This window comes from Heterodontus francisci, chromosome 26 (genome assembly GCF_036365525.1).
Source record: "Heterodontus francisci isolate sHetFra1 chromosome 26, sHetFra1.hap1, whole genome shotgun sequence".
In the NCBI taxonomy this organism is placed as follows: domain Eukaryota; kingdom Metazoa; phylum Chordata; class Chondrichthyes; order Heterodontiformes; family Heterodontidae; genus Heterodontus; species Heterodontus francisci.
Window position 1 is genome coordinate 17,221,664 of NC_090396.1, and position 14,533 is coordinate 17,236,196.

General features: G+C 47.1%; 1 protein-coding gene across 2 annotated transcripts in view; it reads right to left on the reverse strand.

Annotated features, from left to right (window-relative positions):
* Positions 1-14,533, reverse strand: part of LOC137384203 (ras-related protein Rab-37-like) — a 277,885-nt gene that overhangs the window by 19,217 nt on the left and 244,135 nt on the right. For both annotated transcript variants that reach the window (XM_068057862.1, XM_068057861.1), the window contains exon 6: positions 6,378-6,443. In XM_068057862.1, coding sequence (XP_067913963.1) covers positions 6,378-6,443 — 66 coding nt within the window. The remainder of the gene's footprint in view (positions 1-6,377; positions 6,444-14,533) is intronic.

The window sequence follows — 14,533 nt, forward strand, 5'->3', positions numbered from 1 at the left end:
GTTTGATTACCATGTCGGGGTTAGACCTGAGAGAACGGAGTGCCTCAAGTTCAGAGGGGAACAGGTTAGAGTGAGTGAGGAGGGCAGAGAAATTGAGATGACCAATGTCTCACCGACAATTTTCAATGAAAAGATCAAGAGCGGGTAAGAGGCCAGTGAGAGGGGTCCAGGTAGAGGGAGAATGCTGGAGGCGGATGAATGGGTCTGCTGGTCGGGAGGAGGACTCCTGGTCAAAGAAGTGAGCCCGGAGGCGGAGGTGATGGACGAAGAGCTCAACGTCATGCTGAGTGTGAAATTCATTGAGGTGGGGACGTAAGGGGATAAAACTGAGACCTTTGCTGAGTACAGAACATTAAGCATCAGAGAGGGGGAGGTCAGAGGGTATAGAGTATAGAGGGTATAGCATGACCCCGAGCTTCCGTTTGCTTGCCATTTCAACACTCCCCTGTGCTCTCATGCTCACATCTCTGTCCTGGGATTGCTGCAGTGTTCCAGTGAACATCAACGCAAGCTCGAGGAACAGCATCTCATTTACCGATTAGGCACTCTACAGCCTGCCAGATTGCCGGCAGCGCAGTGGTTAGCACCGCAGCCTCACAGCTCCAGTGACCCGGGTTCAATTCTGGGTACTGCCTGTGCAGAGTTTGCAAGTTCTTCCTGTGACTGCGTGGGTTTCCGCCGGGTGCTCCGGTTTCCTCCCACAGACAAAGACTTGCAGGTTGATAGGTAAATTGGCCATTGTAAATTGCCTGTAGTGTAGGTAGGTGGTAGGGGAATGGTGGGGATGTGGTAGGGAATATGGGATTAATGTAGGATTAGTATAAATGGGTGGTTTTTGGTCAGCATAGACTTGGTGGGCCGAAGGGCCTGTTTCAGTGCTGTATCTCTGTATGACTCTGCCATTGAGTTCAATAGTTTCAGAGCATGACAGGCCCCCCAATTGACTTTTATTTTTAGTTCTTTTTTCTTTTTTCTTTTTTTTTGTGTGTTTATTTTATTTTATTTCATCTTAGTTTGTTCAGTTTGCTTACCCAGTGTTTTTTTTCATGTTTGTACTTGCTGCTGTTCAATTTTCAGTCCGTTAACACCCCATCTGTACTAATGCTTTGTCTTTCAACACACCATTAACATATTGTTTGCCTTTGCTCCATGACCTTCTGGTCAGCTATTCTGTGACCTTGTCCTATCTACATCTTCTCCTTTGTTATCTCTTGCCCCACTCCCGCTTTACTTGCTTATAACCTTTCACATTTCTAATATTTGCCAGTTCTGATGAAGGGTCACTGACCTGAAACGTTAACTCTGCTTCTCTCTCCACAGATGCTGTCTGACCTGCTGAGTATTTCCAGCATTTCTTGTTTTTATTTCAGATTTCCAGCATCTGCAGTATTTTGCTTTTATTTAAGCATAATTCAGGGCTGGGTACAAAATTGCTGAAACGAGCTCAACCAATTCCAAAATTCAATGAGGAAGGTGTGGATGCGTATTTTGTGTCTTTTGAGAAACTGGCAAGGCAGCTAAAATGGCCAGCCGAGACCTGGTCTCTTTTACTACAAAGCAAGCTAACTGGAAAAGCCCATGAGGTTTATTCTGTTACCAGATGAGAGTTCATCAAATTATGAACTGACCAAAAATGCTATCCTGGGGGCATATGAATTAGTACCCAAAGCCTATTACCAAAAGTTTAGAACCCTCAAGAAGCAAGCTAATCAAACTTATCTAGAATTTGAAAGAAGTAAGCAGCTGGCTTTTGACCAGTGGATGAGGGCCCTTAAAGTACAGCTCAGCTATGAGAATCTCAGGGAAGTAGTTCTGTTAGAGGAGTTTAAAAACTCTCTCCCACTCTCCATAAAGACCCATGTAGAGGAGCTGCGGGTTCAGAGAGCCCTGCAAGCAGCTGTTCTGGCCAATGAATTTGCTCTCATTAATAAGTCGGTTTCCCAGGGCAGAACCTTTCCCTGTCACCCCCACAAATCCGATAAGGACAAAGGGTGGGAAGATGATATTTGCCCAAGCAGTCCTGGGAGAGAAAGGAGAGCAGGAGACATAGGGGCCCTCCTCCAGCCAAAAAGGAAAGTGCAGTGAGCAAGAGTGAGACCCAGAGAGCTGTGTGCTTCCATTGGAATAAAGCAGAGCATTTAAAAGCTGATTGCTGGAAACTAAAGGGAAAACTGATAAGGTTAATCAGGGCACACCCTCTCAGTGAAGATGGGACACTGAAGCAAAGCACAGCAGAACAAGCTTTAACTGCAGTAAGAGTGAGACCCAGGAAGCTTACGGCTGCAAGTGCAGGAACATTTAATAGGATTCCTGAGGGCTAGCAGGGTTTCATGTTTGAAGGGAAAGTAACTCCATAAGCCTCGAGTGGGGCAAGCAAGCCCATAGTAATTCTCAGGGACACAGGGGCCACTAGATCCCTTTTACTGGGAAAAGGCCTGACCTTTCCCCCAGAGAGTGCAGTGAACACCAAAATGGTGGTGAATGGTATTGGAGGGCAGTGTATGCCTGTACCTGTACATCGGGTGCACCTGGAGTGCAACCAGGGGCTGGTGACCATAGGGATTGTCCCTAGTTTGCCTGTGGATGGGGTTGACCTGCTCCTAGGTAATGATCTGGCGGGGGTGAAGGTGGTAGGTGGTAGCCCCCCCGGTACTGAAAGAAAGACCGCAGGAGTTCGGAGAGACAGGGCAGTGGCGGAAGATGGACCCCTGCAGTTTCTCTGAATGTGTAGTGGATCAGGCCATGATCAAACCAGCTCCCCCAGAGGAGACTGCACTGGCACTGCAGGCAGATGACCGTGAGGTCAACCTGACTGAGACTTTCTTTGGAAAGTTAGGAGACCAAGGGAATGAATGAAATGGATTTTCCCTCGATGAGACTCAGTGAGCTGACCCAGTATTGTGAGAGTTAGCAGAGGCTGCCCAATCTGAAAGTGAAGCAGAGGGAGTCCCTGATTGCTATTATTTAAAGAATGGGGTACTGATGAGGAAATGGAGTTCTCCTCACAGACCTGAGAGCAAGGAGTGGACAGTAGTTCACCAGTTAGTGGTGCCGCAGAGGTACCGGAAAGAAATATTAAGAAGGGCCCATGAGACTACACTGGCTGTACATGCCGATATACGAAAGACCAAAGCCCGCAAAAGACAGCAGTTTGACTGGCCAAAACTCCACAAAGATGTGGTATGTGGTGGAGTACTGCAAGAGTTGCCACATGTGCCAGGTTGAGGGGAAACCCCAACCGACTGTGAAACCTGCACCCCTAAGTCCTGTACCAGTGTTAGGAGAACCCTCCAGCAGAGAGCTGGTAAACTGGTAATGGACCCCCGCTGAGAACAAAAGGGGACAGACAGGCACAGGCAGGCAAAGGTTTAGAAAGGGAAGGGAAAAAAGTGACCAAGAGGGCAGGTTAAAGGAAGTCCGGGAGAAATCCCAGATGAAAACCCCTACTGCCCGGACAGGCAACACCGGAAAATGGGAAAAGTTAGACCCCACATCCTCCTGTGTAAATGCAGACACGAGAAGCACCCCACCAGAGTTACTAACAGAATTTACAGGAACCTACGGAGACAAAGGAAGACCTGTCGGGGGCACAGAAACTGTGAGGGTAATGCCTCACCTAGTCAAAGTGCCACAGGGAATGCAGTAGAGTCTGCACCAATACCTGCAGGCAGGAGTGTCCCAGAGAACAAAGGGGAGATTAACAAAGAATCCTCCCACACAGTCCGAGAAAAAGGGAACCACCCAGCCCCTGAAGTCAAAAGCCTTTGCATGACTCAGCAAAGCACTGAAAGAGAGTTCAGGATAGACCCGCCCACTACTAACTCTCCTGAAAAAAAAAAATGACCTTAGCAGGAACCTAAACCCTACGCAGTCATGGCAATGGGCAAACTGAAAAAAAAAACTTCCCCAAAGAACCACATGTTTACTTAGATGCCAAAAAGGGGACAATTAAAGCAGCACTGGCACCAAGAAAATACAGTTTTAGTAAGTTTTAGAATTTATGAATGAATGGAAATGAGTGAGAGAAATGCATGGTTTTTTGTTTCTTATTTTCTCTCAACCCTTTTAATGAAATTCAACTTTTTTTCAAATCGCATTTCATTTCCCTGGGTGTGGAGGTGTCATGCAGGGCCCCATCTGCCAAGAACGAGGCACATTAATTTAGTCACATGGGCATTAAACTTCAAATTGTTGCTGGGAAGAAGAGAAGGCCTGTTACAAGGAATTGCCGGGCCCCTGGCTGGAAAGACAACGGAGCTATCCCCTGCTCCCATACAATACACAGAACAGACCCACTCAAACCAGACAGTCACATGAGCACCCTGCTGGCCAACTTGGGGAGTTTTAAATTGTAGAGACAGTGTCTGAACTGGCAGAAAGCTCTTTGCTCCTGGACTGAAGCAGACCTCCTCTCCTCCTGCCTGCTCCCATCTCTCTCATGGAACTCCAAAAATCCATTGAAGACACATGAACCCCAAGAGAGAAAATCTCCTACAGTGACAAGGTTTAAGAAGAATGCTGGGCCCCAATGAGAAGCAAGATCTACCTACAATCAAGGAATATACAGTGAGCTCAAAGACCCATAACAAAACTTTTCAGATATTGCCTCAAACCTTTCCACTTTATTTTTCTTCTGCTCTTTTCTGTCTCTATTTGCATGTGTGTATCACATATGCATGCTAGCGTGAACGTGTCGTGTATCCGTAGGCGTCAACAGAATTAGAGTTTAGGTTTAAGTTTTAATTAAATTTCACCTTCCTTCTTTAAACTTAAGAAAGCCTGTTTGTGCTGGTTTCTTTACTTTATAATTGGAAAGCAGTGAGCAAGGATTCACCAAGGGGGAACTAAACACACAGTGTGTTTAAAAATAAAAGCCTGTTACAGTAAGACCAGGTTAAGGCTGAAAGGGAACTCTAGACCTCTTTCTCACCTGGTCGTAACAATGTTCAGGAAGGCTTTTTTCACTTTGGACCCTTTAAAAAGCCACTGAGTTTGTCAAAGGGCAGGTATTTAAAATCTTTGCTTTGACCTGCCTGCAGCAAGAGAAGAAGACCCAGAGAAGTGTTACCTCTTTCTGTAAAGGAATCCTACATCTCTCGAGAAGAAACCCTATTTTTAAAAGGTGGCTAATTCTTGTTGCCTCTGGTCTCTGAAGAATCCCTGCATCCAGAGTGGTTCCTGTTGCCTCCTGTATTTTGGGAGATCCTGAAATCTCAAGAAAGCTTCTATTGCTAGACTGCTGCTTCGAAACCCAAGCAGACCTGTTGCTGCACCCTTTGCTGAAAGACCTGTGAGATGCCTGCTGCAGACAAATAGCCTTGAATGCCCATCACAGACTGTTCAGTAACCTCGCCTGGAGAGACTTTGCGTGGTATCCGACTATTCGACTCTTGGACACCTCACCGTACTGAAAACATCCTACCAGAATGTGATAAACTCAATTATTTTTATTATTCCTTCTATTCCTAAGAAACAGTTGTAAACCAAAAAATCCTTTTCCCCGGTTTACCGTTTTTTAAATGTATGCGTGTGCATACAAGAGGGTTAAGGAAGTAGGGAGTTTTTCATACATATGGATTTATCTTTTAGTAGTTAAGACTTATTACTTATTTTCTAATAAATAATGTTCTAGTTGTTTAAAGAAACCTGGTTTGGTGTGCTTTATTCTGGGGGAATAATAAAGCGTTTAATTTGGTTATTCTTCGGTAGGTGGGAAACTTTTTTTGATATTTTGATATTTTTTTGATACCTGTGTGGTAGTGGGACTGAATTAACAGTGCATTACTCCAACCTTGGTCGTAACAATATTTACAATTCATGCTGATCCTTTCTCACTCTCCACTTATTCTTCCTTTTCCCCTTCCCCGGTTGAATATTTTAGAGCACAGTTCCTGGGGTATTCACCATAGTTCCTCATCCAAGTCACCATTCAGTGTAGGCTATAACAATGAGCGTCTCGGCTATTTGGCCATGGAAGGTATCACAGCTGACTCCAATCATCTCACCATTGAACGTCTCTAAATGCAAATCAGGAACTCTCGTTGATTTCCCACCTCCTTAGCTGAATGACACTGAGGCCAATTGTAGTACCCATATCATTGCCTGAGACCAGCCCCTTCCCTTTTCCCCAGCCAAAGGGTACTCTTACAATGCTGTTCCACTGACTGGTGTTCATTTGCATGCAATTGACCTCTGACCTGTGGATCACAGTGGGTTCACTGCTTTTAATGGCCCAATCATATCAACTTTGCATTTAAATAAAACATTTATGTATTTTTCTTTTGAAAATGATGAAACCAATTTGGGATTCTGGCAGTGTGACATTTTGTTAAAATTTTGTTACATAACATAAAAGCAAATTGTAACTGGGTACCCACCTTGTTACCTAACAACATGATGACGACATCCTGTTGTGCATATTCATGTACTTCTGTTAACCAGGCCTGAAAGCGAATGTAGCACATAAATGTGAATACACTTTTTTAATTTAAAAAGTTCTCTATCTTAAGGAAATGGAAATTCACAAGTGGCGCAGATCTGATTGACCAATCCTGAGACTCATATAGAAGGTTCACCAGAAACACCAATCTACCAACCATCACTTACAAACAGCTTTACAACTCCAAACTGGAGCACTGCCAGCTGTAAACAGGACAGTAAGTACAGGGTTAGATACAGACTAAAGCTCCCTCTACTGTTCTGTCAAACACTCCCAGGGCAGGTACAGTGCAGATTAGATACTTAGTAAAGTTCCCTCTACTTGTTCACTAGATTAGTCCCTGGATATGAGGGTTTTCCTATGATGACAGGCTGAGTAAATTCGGCCTATTCTCTGTGGAGTTTTGAAGAATGAAAGGTGATCTCATTGAAACATACAAAGGGCTTGACTGGGTTGACACTGAGAGGTTGTTTCCCCTGGTTGGGGAATTAGAACACAGGGGCACAACCTCAGGATGAGGGGTCTATCATTTTTAGGTCTGAGATGAGGATAAATTTCTTCACTCAGAGGGTTGAGGGTGCTCTACCATTGAGTATATTTAAGGCTGAACTAAACAGAATTTTGGTCTCTCAGGGAATCAAGGGATATGGGAAGTAGGTGAGAAAGTGGAGTTGCAGCAAACGATCAGACATGATTGTATTGGTGCAGCAGGCTTGAGAGGCCATGTGAGCTACTCCTGTTCCTATTTCTTATGTTCTTATGTTCAGGACTGTCCCATCAAACACTGCCAGGGCAGCTACAACATGGGTTAGATAGAGTGTGAAGCTCCGTCTACACTGCCCCATCAAACACTGTTAAGGCAGGTATGGCATGGGTCTGGCATACATGTGACTACTGCTTAATGATGTTTCTCGAAAGAGCCATAGACCAAATCTTTCCATTACTCTAAGGCAGTGTTGTTTAACCTTTTTGCGTAGGGGGCCACATTACAATTTTTGTCTTACATAGTGGGGAGAGACAATTTTGTAAATATAAAGGCATTAAGATTTTATCTTACTATTAATCAAAGCAACAACAAATGTGCATTTTTGTGAAGAAGCTTTAAATGAGAAGATTAATTTATTGACTTAGTTTCTCATCACTATGTTGGACACCTGGCAGTGAGATACCTGGCATTTTTTTGCTTGCACAAGTAGTGTTTGCCTGCACACTCATTGTAGCAATGCGGAGTATTCTGGATAGATGTCAGTCTGTCAGGAGTGATCTTGATCTCTCTGCCACTCTCTCTCCCTGTGTTCCCTCCTCTCTGTGTTGTTCCCTCCTTTCTGTCCCCCCTCCTTCTCTCTCGGTCCCCCCCACTTTCCCTCTCTGTGTCCCCCTCTCTCTCTGTTACCCCCATCTCTCTGTTCCCCCCTCTCTCTGTCCCCCCCCCCCTCTCTCTCTGTCTCCCTTTTTCTCTCTCTCTATGTCTCCCCTTCTCTCTCTCTCTGACAGCTGCAGGGAGTGGGCACGCTCAGCACAGTAGCTTTCTGGTTGGTCAGTTTTAAAAAAAAGTTTGCGCTGTCAATTTCACAGCTGATTAGTCCTGGGAGCAGGAACAGTGGTTTCTGAACTTTGGACAGATTCGGAGTTTTCCGGTGGGTTCTGACTATTTTTTAGGAAGGTAACAGTGGGAAATTTCTCATCTCTGAAATACATCCGCGGGACGGATGGAAACCTTTGGCGGGCCATATGTTGGACAACCCTGCTCTAGGGTTAGTGCTAGATCAGTGAGAGCATGCAGCAGCAACTGACTGGATCTCCTCCCCTCCTCTTGATGGCACTGTCTCTCATTGTATGAGTATCCATGGGCCCCAATCACCCTCTGATGCCTCACCCCCTTTACCTGTTCTTCACATATCAACTCAAGTAGTAATGCTTGAAGAATGACATACTGGAGGGCAATCTGGGTCAACTAGATTTGGGTTATAAATACTGCGTTGCCAGGTTCACCCCCATTCCGAGTGCAGGCTGAGTTACTCGGAGCCCACGGGAGGGAGTGTCGGGAATCTGTTATCTGGGCACCACACCTGAGGAAGAATATGCTTGGAGAGTATGCTGCATAGATTCACCAGGATGAAACCGGGGCTTGTATTTCCTTCAGTACAGAAGATGAAGGGGTGATCTAATAGTTTAGGGGGAAAGAAACTATTCCCTGTGGTGGGGGGAGTCCAGAACAAGAACAAAAATGAGAGCTGGGCCATTCAGGGGTGATGTCAGGAAGCACTTCTTCACACAGAGGAGTGGAAATCTGGAACACTCTCCCCAAATAGTGGTTTTGAGGCTGGCCTTCAAGTGAAAATTTCAAAACTGAGATTGAAGATTTTTGTTCAGTGAAGGGATTAAGGGCTATAGAATTAAGATACAGATCAGTCGTGATCTAATTAAATGGAGAAACAGGCTTGAGGGGCTGAATGGCCTTCTCCACTTCCTTTGGGAGCCAAAAGGGAGTGGGGAAAACAAAATATGGAAGCTGCTGTCAATTACAGCTTGCCATGAAAAGGGTTAAATTTAGCTCTGCTTCTAACCAGTCTGACTCACCAGCACATTCCATTTAGAAGCAGATAAAGAGAATGTAATATGATACTGAGACATGACTACTAGAAGCAGTATTACAGCTCATTAAGTAATGAATTGGGAGCACAGTTATGGGAGCTTTGTAACTTTCTAACCTCGGCTTGCTGTTGTATCTCTATTGATTTTCCTCAGGCTGTCTCCATTCAGCCAGCTTCTGTCTGCCTGTTTGATGTCATACATATGCCAACGCTCGTCATCTTTAGTACTGAAGCACTAAAAATGAGCCTTGACATTTACACTATCAGCATCAACAGGGCTATGGTGACACATAATGGATGGCAGCTGTATTCTGGGCCCTGCCTCTTGTAGTAAACAAATACTCTTCTTAAGCTTCAAATTCTCCATCTTGCACACTCCCTCTCTGCTTCCTGACTGTGCCGCGCTCTCTCCTACTCTATTCTTTACTGTGGTCTCAAAGGGATTGTTCGACACAGCAGAGCTCCCAGTCGAGCTTTCTACCCACTGACAGCACCTCTTGGGAATTTGGGGGGCAGGCCTCTCGCAGGAAAATCGGCAGGAGCGCAGATACTTGCTCCAGACTCTGCATCGGGTCCCCAATATTGTGAAACGGCCTTTCGTCTCCCTCTCAGTCCTCTCTTCTGCCTACAATCCGCAAGAGGTTAGAAAACCTGAGTTTGGTGTTGTGTACACATGGTGATTTACAACGCCTGTTGCCACTTGCTCCACTCATGGGGGTTACTCAACACCAGGGCTTCTCAACCGGGGGTCTGTTGCCCCCTCAGCGTGTGAGAAGTTTTCAAGGGGTCTGTCAAATCATCATCTTTCAAGCAGACAATGGTTTAAATCGGGAGCCCGCCCCTCTCCACCCTCCCTCTCCCTCTCCGCCCTCCCCCGGCCCTATCTCTTCTCCCTTCCCCTCTCCTCTCTTCCCCTCTCCTCCCCTCCCCTCCACTCCCCTCCCCTCTCCGCCCCACCCCTTCCCGCACCTCCACTCCCCTCCCCGCCCCCCTCCCTGCCCCTCCCCACTCCACTTCCAAGGGGTCTGTGAAATATTTAATAATTTGGGAGGGGGTGGGCCTCAGGAACAAAAGGATTGAGAACCCCTGCACTACACTCTGGGCTTCCAACTAAGATTCACAGATCTGCCTCCTCGTGTTCTGACAAACGCTTCAATACATCCACTCCGGTTGCCCAGGCTGGGATGAAGCCTCGGACCTCCCAGCTTTCCAGCACCACTTTGTTCTCTTTCAGTGCAGCGGAAATACAACCTCTCAGCACGCCTCCTCAATTCTTCTCCCGACCCTGCAGGCTCTGTATTGTACTGAGTACAGCTCTACTGGCAACTTCTTATGTGTGAACTCCCTCAGTAAATGTTGTCAGGCTATTTGACCATGGGGAGCATCACAGCCTTGTCGTGAAAGTGGGGTGGGGGGAATGGGGATAAGTTGAAAGCTAATCTGTGTAAACAATATTTCAGTGAGCGAGAGGTCGATCTACAGAACAAGCTCCCTCGGGAGACAATGGACAAAGTTAGTACTGATTCATTAGAGTGCAAATTTGATAGATTTCTATCAGAAAATGGTATTTTGGGATACAGTATCTGAGTAATTTGAGACATGGTGTGTGGTGCATGTCGTGGGCTTGGGAGAAACAGGCGCCTTTGGACCTGTGGTTTCCAAAGCTTTTCACCATTGGGGGTTTTCCTCACCTCATATCTGGGTCTGTTGTAGATTAATTGATCGAGATTGATTGCTGTGATTTGTCAATAATTCTATTACACTGTAATGTGACTACCAGGATGGTAGAAGGTGGACTAGGTGGACCTCGGTCTTTCTTCAACTAGCAGTTCCTATGTTCTCATCTGATGACAATTGCTGGGGGGGGAGGGATGTCAGTGGATAGGGATCAGGAGCATGAAGCCTGACCGTGTTTTCCTTTCCTTGTATCACAGCCCCCACCACTCCTGCAGCACAGTTTCCCCTCCCTGCACTGAAATCAGCCTGTGTGTAAGGGCCATATCTAATCTGTGGCAGAATGGTGCAGTTCCAACTGAGACATAAAACAGAGAAGGAAATAAAGGATTGGAGGAGATGGAGGGAACACTCTCGCATCCCTCTCCGGCTTTACGGGCCTGCCTTTTCCCCGCAGATTCCCTAAAGCCGCCACCCACCCTACCAGACTGCTCTGTGTGTGCTGTGTAGTCTTGTTCTCTGATCTACCTTCCCTACAGGCTGTCCTGCATTCACAGTGTTGTACTTTACCCAGGAGGATGGATGTATGTGAGTTACTAAATTCTCCACAACATCCCTTCGTGACCCCAATGTGGGCCAGTGCTTTCCTAAGTCCGACCCCTCACTCGCTAGGCACTGTTTGGGGATTGAAACATTCATCCTTAGGAAGGAACATAGGAACCATTCAGCCCTTTGAGTCTGCTCCGCCATTCTGGCATGGATGCCTACTGAGCAGCCAGATTCAATATGGCGGGTAGTGCACCTCCACTGTGGCAATGGCACATGCACGCCACCCACTCGCCGCCATATTGAATCCTCTGATACCTGTTTTATGCTTGTAAAATGCGTGTGGTGAAATAGAATTTCTAGGCCACTGTCTTGACAATGAGTGAGGTTCTGGACAGTACCAGACATCTAACTGGTAAGAGTGAGTCAACAGGGGTTTTATTTTAACACCTGAGAGTATCAGATTACTCGAGCATGGCATGTGGAAGGAAACCAGGCAGACATTGATTGCATATTGCCAGCAGAGCGTGCCCCAATGTTCTGTCCATTTGGGCCATGTGTATCTTTGGAGACAGTTTGCCAACAAGTCCCTTTCACCCATCATTTCTGTGCTCACTGACCTACATTGGCTCCCAGTTAAGCAACATCTCGAATTTAAAATTCTCATCCCCTCCCTAACTCTCCCAGTCCTACAACCCTCTGAGGTCTCAGCACTCCTCCAATTCTGGCCTTTTGCACATCCTTGATGTGCCTTGGTGGCCGTGCCTTCAGCTTTCCCTCACTAACTCTCTCCGTCTCTCACTCTCCTCTTTAAAACCTGCCTCTTTACCAAGCTTTCGGTCACCTGCCCTAACATCTCTGTGTGCCGGTGTCAATTTTTGTCTCACACCCTGCTGAACCAGTACAATTTTGGGGTCCCGATGTCTAAGGTCCCTATGACTGTAGCCATGTGCAACAGTTTATACTGCCCTTCTCAAACTGGAGTTTGGTTTCAGGGGTGGGGTAGGGTTTATGTCTGCTGCAGTTTGCTCTGAAGTGTCCTTCTCGATCACATCACTTTTCAAGAGGCCATTTAGAGACGAAAGGACTATCGAACCCAACCTGTACAGCCCAGGACAACCACAAACTCAGGCACAAAAGAACAACTGCGTAAAGTATTTTTAGCAAGAACTAGTAGGAGATTAAACAGGTTCTGTCTGAATTCACCCAGAGCAGGTGGGGCCCTGTGAGAGGGCGAGGGTGTGTGGCCTGGGCCCTAGGCGAGGGCGTGGGTGTGTGGCCTGGGCCTTGGGGCAGGGGTGTGCAGTCTGGTTCCAGGTGGGGTATGGGGTGGGCTTGGGGTTGGGGTGCTGGGAGTCTGCAGCCTGTCTGTGGTTGTTGCAGGTAGTCAGTGTGAGCAGGGTGGGGGGGTGAAGGGGGGAGGGGGTGGGTGTGGTGGCGTGGTGTTGTTGGGGTTTGGTCCCTGGGTTGTTGGGGGTATTGTCCTTGGTTGTTTGGCGATTTTGTTCCTGGGTTGTTGGATGTTTAGCCCTGAGTTATTAGGGGTTTCATCCCTGGCTTGTTGAATGTTTTATCCTTGGGTTCCTGGGGGTTTTATTGGGGGTTACTGGGAGTTTTATCCTCTAGGTTATTGGGGTATTATGCCTGGGTCATTGGGAGTTTTATCCCCTGGGTCATTGGGGGTTTTATCCCCTGGGTCATTGAGAGTTTTATCCCCTGGGTCATTGGGGGTTTTATCCCCTGGGTCATTGGGAGTTTTATCCCTGGGTCATTGGGGGTTTTATCTCCTGGGTCATTGTGGGTTTTATCCCCTGGGTCATTGAGAGTTTTATCCCCCGGGTCATTGGGAGTTTTATCTCCTGGGTCATTGGGGGTTTTATCCCCTGGGTCATTGTGGGTTTTATCCCCTGGGCCATTGCGGGTTTTATCCCCTGGGTCATTGAGAGTTTTATCCCCTGGGTTATTGGGGGTTTTATCCCCTGGGTCATTGCGGGTTTTATCCCCTGGGTTATTGGGGGTTTTCTCCCTGGGTCATTGGGGGTTTTATCCCCTGGGTCATTGAGAGTTTTATCCCCTGGGTCATTGCGGGTTTTATCCCCTGGGTCATTGGGAGTTTTATCCCTGGGTCATTGGGGGTTTTATCCCCTGGGTCATTGGGAGTTTTATCCCTGGGTCATTGGGGGTTTTATCCCCTGGGTCATTGAGAGTTTTATCCCCTGGGTCATTGGGGGTTTTATCCCCTGGGTCATTGAGAGTTTTATCCCCTGGGTCATTGCGGGTTTTATTGTCTGGGTTATTGGGGGTTTTCTCCCTGGGTCATTGGGGGTTTTATCCCCTGGGTCATTGCGGGTTTTATCCCCTGGGTCATTGAGAGTTTTATCCCCTGGGTCATTGGGAGTTTTATCCCCTGGGTCATTGCGGGTTTTATCCCCTGGGTCATTGCGGGTTTTCTCCCTGGGTCATTGGAGGTTTATTGGAAGGCCTGGCCCCCCAGATGCATGGCATGCTGGCCTACTGGCATATGGTCACGCCCCAGTGCCCACGAGCCAGATCCTCAGCTGTGGGTAAATAGCCTCATTGCCTTCCAGATGTCTTGAGTGAGAAGGCTAAGGGAGTAAACCCTGCCAGAAAATCCAGAGTGGAGTCCCGTTGGTGGTTGCTTGTCATTTATCAGGCAGCTTTCCAGCAACTCCTGCAGCAGAGCTGGTACCAAACAGTACTGGTTTAATCCTTTCCTTTGGACAATACTAGCAATGCCGAGAGGGAGGTCCTGATGCTTGGACATCTGAGGGTCTCCATACTATTTGCCCAGGCCTCTGACTTGGAGAGGACACTCCAGCTTCATGGCTAAATGTTGGCACAACACAGGAAGCAACAATTACCGGTTATAAGCTCTCACTCGATTGGTGTAGAGTATGAGTGCGAGGGGTTACTTCCCACGATGGGAGAGATCATTGTGTCCCAATGGATAGCCACCGCCTTCCCCAAGATGGGCAGCCCCCAGTCAGTAAGGTGTTTCAATGGGTGCTTGGAGCTTAGAGAGTCATCTCTGAATAGGCGGGTCGATAATCTATGGCAAGATACAGGCATAGGCAAGACAAACTCAACATAGAAGACACCAGTCCTTCGCATCGCAAGCTGGACTGTAAGGACAATGTGTCCTGGCTTGACCGACAACCTTCTACAGGTTGATGATGCATGCAGGACAGCTGTGATCGACAAAGAACTCACAAGCTCAATTCTTGCTGGACTGCAAGAAACTAGGATCGTTCAAAGTGGA